Source organism: Ammospiza nelsoni, chromosome 14 (assembly GCF_027579445.1).
Source record: "Ammospiza nelsoni isolate bAmmNel1 chromosome 14, bAmmNel1.pri, whole genome shotgun sequence".
NCBI classification, from domain to species: Eukaryota; Metazoa; Chordata; class Aves; order Passeriformes; family Passerellidae; genus Ammospiza; species Ammospiza nelsoni.
This window is the reverse complement of record NC_080646.1, coordinates 20,784,199-20,792,204: the sequence shown is the minus strand read 5'-3', so window position 1 is coordinate 20,792,204 and position 8,006 is coordinate 20,784,199. Positions and strand designations below refer to the sequence as shown.

At 54.7% G+C, this 8,006-nt stretch overlaps 1 protein-coding gene across 1 annotated transcript; it reads right to left on the bottom strand.

The window, feature by feature from the left end:
* Positions 1 to 389: 389 nt before the first annotated feature.
* On the bottom strand, positions 390 to 2,892 carry LOC132079341 (thrombopoietin receptor-like). Its single transcript, XM_059481865.1, has 9 exons — positions 2,815 to 2,892; positions 2,407 to 2,569; positions 2,115 to 2,244; positions 1,685 to 1,857; positions 1,439 to 1,581; positions 1,138 to 1,297; positions 884 to 971; positions 674 to 765; positions 390 to 592 (listed from the first exon to the last, which is right to left on the bottom strand). Exons 1-9 carry the CDS (start codon positions 2,890 to 2,892, stop codon positions 390 to 392), a joined length of 1,230 nt encoding a protein of 409 aa, XP_059337848.1.
* Positions 2,893 to 8,006: the final 5,114 nt, after the last annotated feature.

Sequence of the window (8,006 nt, the reverse complement as noted above, 5' to 3'; positions counted from 1 at the left end):
CTGCGCCTCCAGGCCGCCTCTCCGGCCCTGTGGCACGCTCACCTCAGCGGCGCCGCTGCCGCTCGCCCGCCCCGCAGCATTTCAAACGGCGGGCGGACGGGGCCGCGCTTGGCCGCTTCACACCCACCGGCCGCGCACTGTCCGGCGACGGCCGCGCGACGCAACGCGATTGGCTGAGCCGCGGGACGGGGCGGAGCGCTCCGCTCGTGAAGTGAGGGGGCGGGACCGGGGGCGGGACCGGGGACGGGACCGGGCGGGACCGGGGGCGGGACCAGGGCGGGACCGGGGGCGGGACCAGGGCGGGGCGTTCTTGCTAAGGTGAGGCGATCCGGGCCGGGGGCGCGGCGGCGCAGGAGGAACCAGGCGGGGGCTCGGGGGAAAACAGGAGTTTATGGCGGGGTGGGTGCGGTCATGGCTGCCCGCGGCTCCCAGCCGCTCATGAGCAGGTAGGACTGGTTGGCGATGTCGGTGCTGGACAAGCGGCCCCCAGCGTGCTCCGGCGGCGGGCCCGCCTCACGCCGCGGGCCGGGCAGCACCTCCAGCAGGCAGGGCAGGACGGTCTCCTCCGGCGGCTGCTTGTCGAAAGCATGGCCTGGGGCGACATGGAGTGGACGGGGTAGGGGCTGCCCTTCGAGCTGCCCCCGGGAGCAGCTGAGTCGCCCTGCCCACCCACTCACCTGGCCGTGTTTGCTGCTTTCCTGGAGGAAGCTGCCCAGAGCACGGTGCAGCTCAGGAACGGGCGGCCAGAGTTTCTGCTTCATGTTGCTGGCTACGCAGGAAGGGGCATCGAATTGACCCTCAGACTTGAGGTGCCCTAATGCCCCATGCAAGGTGCCCAGGCTTGGTGCTGGACCCCCCCGCCTGCCCCTGGCACAGCCCTTACCTGTAGAGGGAGGGGAAGGTGCAGCGCAGCCCCAGGAGCACTGCTGAGAAGAGCAGCGGCACCACCGTAACACTGGGGATGAGCCAGCCTGCATCGGAGGAGGAATGCCGGAACTGTAGCCTTTCCCAGAGCCACCATCTCTGAGCCCCTCGCAGCCCCCTGCCCCGTGCCCCCCTCCCCATTTCCAGCACTGTCCGCCTCTTGCCGTCAGCCGTGTGGCTCCTGCGGCCGCGGCCTCCAGCCCTGCCCCTTACCCGCATCGGCCACGGCATCAACCACAACGGGTTTGGGCCCGGCGCTCCAGCTGCCCCGGTACCACGGCCCGCTGGGCTGGGCCCGCACCTGCGCGGGGTAGCGGGAGCCTGGCCGCAGCTCCAGGACCTCTTTCCTCGCTGCTCGCGGAACCTGCAGGACCTGCGGGGCAGAGCCGAGCTGGAGGCAGGGCTGCTGTGGGCTGGCACCAAGGGGCGGGTCCCGCTTGGCCCGACCCCGCGCCTGCCGTGTGTCAGCAGCGGAGGGGGCAGCGCTGCTCGGGGTACCCTGGGCAGGCCTTGCCTTCCAGTCATGGCTGTTCTCCATGGCATAGCGGACCTGGTAGTCCAGCTGCTCTGCAGGCAGCTCCAGGGGCGGCAGCCACTGCAGGCTCAGCCGGCCCTGCGACGCTGTTGCCTGCACAAGCTGTGGGGCATCTGTGAGCACTGCTGGTGTTGGGGATAGGCATTTGTCGCTCCTGTGAAACGGGACAGGGGACACTGTGTCCCCTGTGAGCCAAGCAGGGGCTGCGGTGGCACTGGGACTCACCAGCCTGGTGCAGCCAAAAGGGCTCCTTGAAGTAGCTGAGTGTGGGCAGCATGTGGGTCCTGGTGACATTCACCAGGACAGAGATGGCACTGCCAGCCTTGGGCTGGAAGGTGCAGGCATAGGTGCCCTGTGCCCCCCTGCTTACCTCCTCGCACTGTTGCCATGCATCTTCCCTGTGGGAGGAGTGGGGAGCCAGAGTGTCTCACCAAAGCATACCCACAGCCAGCAGTCCTCCTGCTCTTCCCCAGGAAAGCTACTGCTGCTTGTAGTTGGAGGTGCAATGTGGTGAGGGGGTATGAGATTGGTGGTGGAAGGGCAGGACTGAGCAGGGCATGGGCAAGGGGCCCAGTGTGGGATATTGGGACGCAGCAGGACCAGTGGTCTCTGGGATGTGCCTGCATGGGTGCCACCTGCCTGCCATGCCCCTTACCTTGTGCCAGCCCCGCTCGGAGGTGGCCGGTAGAGGAGCTGGTGGGAGCTGTGGGGCTCTGCAGGGTCCCAGCCCCGCTCGCAGCGCACGTGCCGCAGGTCAGGGGTTCTGCAGCACAGCCCGATGTCTCCTGGGCAGGGAGAGCCAGGACAGGGAGGGGGCTGCTTCCCCTTGGCCCCCCAAAACTTGGGAGTCACACCTTGCTACAACAGGACCCCCAGCCCTGCAGCCCCAGGCGTGGGTGCCTCCCTGCTGTTGCTGCCAGCACCCTGCAGAGGGGATGGCTGCTCACCGGAGGAGTGGGGGGTCTCTGCAGCCAGAGCCTGCGACCAGGGCCCCCAGACGCCGTCCATGGAGGTACCGTCGGGCTTGCTGCGCAGCTGGTACAGATGTGGTACCTCACCCCTGGCTCCAAGGCCCCGGAGCACCACCCAAGTGTTGGCCTGGACCAGCCTCTGCAGGAGAGGGGCCAAGCTGAGGAGCAACTGCAGGCTCCAAATGCCCCTGCCCATCCCTGACACCTCTATGTACCTGTCCCAGTGCTGCTCATTTCAGAGGGTGCTGCCTTGGTGGAGAGAAAAATCAATCTTCTGCCTTGCAGGGAGCTGAAGGAGAAGGGACTCTTCACCATCCAACACCTGGCTGGGTCCCATTCAGAGGTCCTGCTTTGAAGCCTCTGTGAGGTTTGCTTGGCAGTTACCAGCGAGGTGAGAACATTGTTCTGAATTGTCCCCCATACTTCATACACGGTGTGTAGAGTAGGTATGTGCTTGTTCATCTCTATGTGTGCTCAGGGTCTGCCTTCATTTCTGGTTTTAGACCTGAGATTTCTAGTTTCTGTCAGCTATCTGTAGGATCTGTGGGCACATGCAGCTGTATTTACTGGCAGGTCGGGTATCTGACACTCATCTTTGAGTGCAAAGGCAGAAATTGAGACACTGATGATGTTATTTCCCAGAGTCCCAGTTTCTGCCCAAGCTGTAATTCAACAATGCAAATTATTCTGTAGACCTGAGCCTGTGTTTTCTGTTTCCTGGCTGAGTGCTTCAACTGCTGGTGTTGCTTTTTGGAACAGGAGCACCTGACTCTTTTATCTTTATGACTTGTGCCTTGATGATTTGAAAGCAGCCCTTGCTTTAATTTTCTAGTAAAAGGGCCTAAACTGAAAGCAGTGGACATTTTAGAAGTGTTAAGTAGAACACTGAATGAAATTTTTATTTTAGCCCTGAAGTGAGCAGGTCTGAGGCCAGAAATTGGTGCCAGAGTAAGTGCCTTTCTGTGCTTGTGCTCTCCAGCTCTTCCTGTACTTGTATGTTACCCTGGACACAGTGGGATGTGTTGTCATTTCCTGGGACTTCTCCTGAAGGCAACTGGTTTTCTTTTCAAGGTGATTCTTATGTTTCCCCTCATGGCTTCCCCAGGTGACCAACCTCCGTTCCAAGGTGTCCTGCTCTGCCATTGTCACTCTGAAAGAGCTCTCTGTGACCTTGAAGAAGGACATGGACTCTGAGGTGGATGAGGTTGCTCGGGTCCTTCTCCAGATGGTGTCCAGCTCCCCAGAATTTGTTCAGAAAGCAGCCAGTCAGACCCTGGGGATCCTGGTGGAGAATGTGACTCCTGCACGAGCAATGACTGCTCTCATGGACATGGGAGTCAAGTAGGTTCTTCTTCTTTTAGTGATATTCTTCACCTTTGTGTGTGTGGGAGGGAGAAGAGAATGGGAATGGTTGGAGGGAAGGGTCCTGTATCCTGCATCTTCTATGAACTCAGTGACTTGATTCTCCAACCAACCTCACTTCTGTCCTCTCGTCACCTATTTCTGCCCTCCTGCAGCCCATCAGTTCTCAGAATCACAGAAGTGTAGAATATGGGGAGCTGGAAGGGGCCCATCAGGACCATGGAGTCCAGCTCCTGGCCTTGCCCAGAGCAGCCCAAGGGTCACACCAAGTTCCTGAGATTGCTGTCCAAATGCTCCTTCAGCCCTGTCAGGCTTGGTGCTGTGACCACTGCCCTGGGGAGCCTGTTCCAGTGCCCAGCCACCCTCTGGGTGAAAAACCCTTTTTCCTGATACCCAAACTAAAGCTCCTCTGACTCAGCTTCCTGCTGCTTCCTGGAGTTCTCCCAGTCTGTCAGATTTTCCTAGATGTGGTGACTGATGGGGAAGTGAAAGTGCCTGCAAAGGCCAAGGATAGAGCCTTGTGCTTTTGTGGGCAGAGGGGCAATTGCAATTGCAGCTGTGAGCAGTGTTTGGTATTTCACAGTGCTAACCACAGAGGCCCTGGGAAAACCATGTCTCCTCATGATGCCACTAACTTGGGAAATGAGGAGGGTCCTTGCTGGGACGTGGAGCACATGGGGGACAATCTGCTGGGTGTGGCACAGCCTGCACAGCAGGTGCAGCTCCTGCCAAAGGAGTCTTGTATGACTGTCCTGGCTTAGAGCTCTACTTTCTATGCAAACTGATGTTTCATGTTAGCCTTGAGAAGATGAATCACTCTACAGGCACCTCCACAGGCTGACAGCCATGGGACAGTTGGAGCAAATGCTGCCTTAAATGTTGGTGCTGGGCCTGATAGTTCCCAAGAGACACTCTCTAGAACAGGGCAGCCTGGCTAAACTGCCTGCCCCCCTTTCCTCAGCTTTGCAATAGGGTAAAACATTGAGATGGATCCATTGCCAAGCCCCACAGCAGAAACAGGCTGCATTGCTGGATATTCTGCAACTTCACAGCCCACCACGTGTTTTCCCTGCATTTGTTGTTTTCCAAAGGTCTGCAGATTTGGGGATAAATGGGTGGAAAGAGCCTCAGTCCTGCTGTAGCTCTGTGTACTGGGTGTCCTCTGATGGGTCAGCATCAATTGTCCTTAATTTCTAAATTATTCATGTGTAATCTATTTCTTTAATCTTACTCCGAGCAAATACTGTGAAAGAAACTGAGTATCAGACAGTGCAGGGAGACTGAATTCCTCCCTCTTCCGTGCAGGCAGGCCTAGTGTGCAATGCTACCTTTGTGTTTAGCTGAGGACAGAGCCTTGTGCAGGTGTCTGAAGGCGCAGGGAGAGCCCGGGCTCCTTCCCCCAGCAAGGGCAGGGAGCAGCTCTGGCCAAGGCCGGCGCTGCCGCTGCTCCTTGTCCCTGTGCCCAGGGTTTGCTCTCTCCTCCCCAGCAGCCGCCCCGCCCCGGTGCGCCAGTGTGCGGCCCAACTCCTCCTGTCCCTGGTGGAGAGAATTGGAGTCACCCAGCTCGCAGGCACCCCCAGGGCTGAGAGGCTGCCACACGTGGCAGGGAAGCTTGCTCAGGACTGCCACAAGGACACAAGTAATGATCTTCATTCCACCTCCCAAAACAGGAAAACCGCTTTGTGTCTGGCTGTGAAGGTGAAACCACACAAGAGTGGAAACTAAAGGGAATATGAAGTTACCTCACGGTGTGAATAAGGGTCACAGAACCATGGAATATGCTGAGTTGGAAGGGTCCATCAGGGTCATCGAGTCCATCTCCTGGCCATGTGCAGTGACCCCAAGAGTCGCTCCATGTGCTTGAGAGCATTGTCCAAACTCTTCTTGAGCTCTGTCAGCCTTGGCACTGTGACCACTGCTCTGGGCTGCCTGGGCAAATGGCTGTGCTGGGAAACCTGAGGCTGGCCAGCAAAAAGGAGCATTGCCACCTTTTTCCTGTGGCTTGAAGGATTCTTTACTGAGATCAAAAGAGCTCAGATCAGCCAGTCCAACACTTTTGTTTGGCCTTAGGTGCACAACACAAAGCCAAAGTGTTGGCTAATGTTCATCACTGAAGGATCCCAACATCCATTTTTCATTAACTTCAGACTTTCTAGAAATATTTCAGGGGTCTTTAGCCAAAATATTCAGTCTTTCTAAACCTGTTCTGGAGATTTCTAGAATGCTGTTATCTGTGGCTCAGTGAGTTCCAAACTTCTTCTTGAAGAAAACTGTGGTTTCCTACTGGCAAAATCAACCCAAATCACCAAAATCCCCTTCCTTTGGTGATGAAATTCCCATGAATAGCTGCCAAGAACACCAGAGCAACCAGCTGTCCCTGTGCATACCCATAGTATAGAATTATCAAGAGGATGCATGAGGTGTTTTGTCCTGGCTTCCCTGCCAGGTAAAGAAAGGCAAATTATTGTGCAATGGCAGCAAGACACTGCTAACAGGCTCTGACAACAAAGCAGATGTGTTTTGCTTGGTCTCTGGGATGCTTTGATGCCACAGAAGCACACCCCCAGTTTCAGAGTGAAATGGTATTTTTCTGTGGCCCCACATTCTCCTCTTGCCTCTTGTGTTCAGCTGACAGCACTGTGCAGTGTCAAGTGAGGTAAATCTCCCTATTTGCTGAGTAGGCAATGCCTTCTTATGCAGGGATTGCACCTGATGAGTTTAAGGTATCAGTCTCTTCTGGTAACGCTCTTCCTGTGTTTGTTCACTTTTGTTTTGTTTCCTTCCTTCATTCCTTCCTTCCTTAGGCATTATGGACAGGAGATGGTGAAGATGTTGCTCAATATTCAACAATTTAAAACAGTTTTGGAACAATCTCTTTCCCCCCGTGACCTGGAAGATATTCTGACAAGAATTAAGAAGAAAGTAAGTGCTGGGAAGGAGAAATGTCTCCTTTGTGCAAGTATTGCCACTGCTAATATGAGATCAAACATACCAAATCTGTCTTTAGCTCATTCCTCTTCTGCTGAATCATTTTGCTCCTGGGAATGAGCTGTTAATCCTCAGCCTGTTCATCTGCAGACCACAAAGGAACTGATATTACTAGGGAAAAGTGGGGTTTTGAATATTTTCAATACTTGTCACAAAGAGGAAAGGGAAAGAGGAGAAAATGGATTTACATTTAAGCGTAAGCACCCACCATGCTCTCCCTACCCTGCCCCCTCTAAAGCAATTAAGTGAGAATTGTGCTTCTGAAGATAACAGAGTCTTTGCAAAGGACACTGGAAGTAGTAGTGCCAAGAAAATTCCCAAATTTACAAAAGATGTCCAAGCCTAGTTACTACAATGACTGTCTGTCTTTTGGGAATACTGCCCTGCTGTCCAGCCATGTGGGGCTGGAAGAAGCTTGGTGAATTCAGCAGCATCCAGTGAAAAATCCTTTGTTTGTTTGAGGGAGGCAATTTTATTTTTTCTATTGACGTTATAGAAGGGAGCCTGCCTTTGTGCAGGCACAGGGAGAGTGAGTGTTGAACCAAATCAACTTCCAACACACTGGGCCAACCCCCAAAGAGTCCAGTTTGTTCTGTTGATTCCTTCACAAACACTAATTGCCTGCCAGTTTGCATTATTCCCATTTATGCTCAAGACTAAGGAATTTGGGATTTTAGACTGCTGCTGAGTCTGGTAGCACCCATAACCTGCCTTGGGCTATTGAAAACGAAGAGTTGGCATCACTGAATCTCTGGTCTGTTTTCATCTGTAAGTTAGGAAATGTTTCCCTAAGCCTTGGTAGCAGTGATCCTGGTTTTAACTTGTGTTTTCAACAGGGAATTTCCTGTTTTATACTCTAAAGATTGATGGGGTTTCTCTGTGTCTTTGTCGGGGATGGAAAACCAGAAGGCTGAAGGCCCATCTGTCAAGGAGCCGGTGAAGGAGAGGAACGATGGCTCAGAGGAGCCCCAGGCCACATTGTCTGCTGGCAAACGGTGCTGAGCACTTTTGTCAGATGTGACACAGCACATGGCAAGCTTTACATGCCTCTTCCTCAGGAAAAACTGTCTGGCAGAAATGACCAATGCCACAGATTGTTTCCTTTCCCTACAAATGCTCTAGGATAAAAAATGTCTACTTGTGCATTGTGCTGAACACAACTTCTCTGGAGGGGTTTCCACAAAAATGGAGAGACAAACAGACACCCATTGGTGGCAGCTCAGACG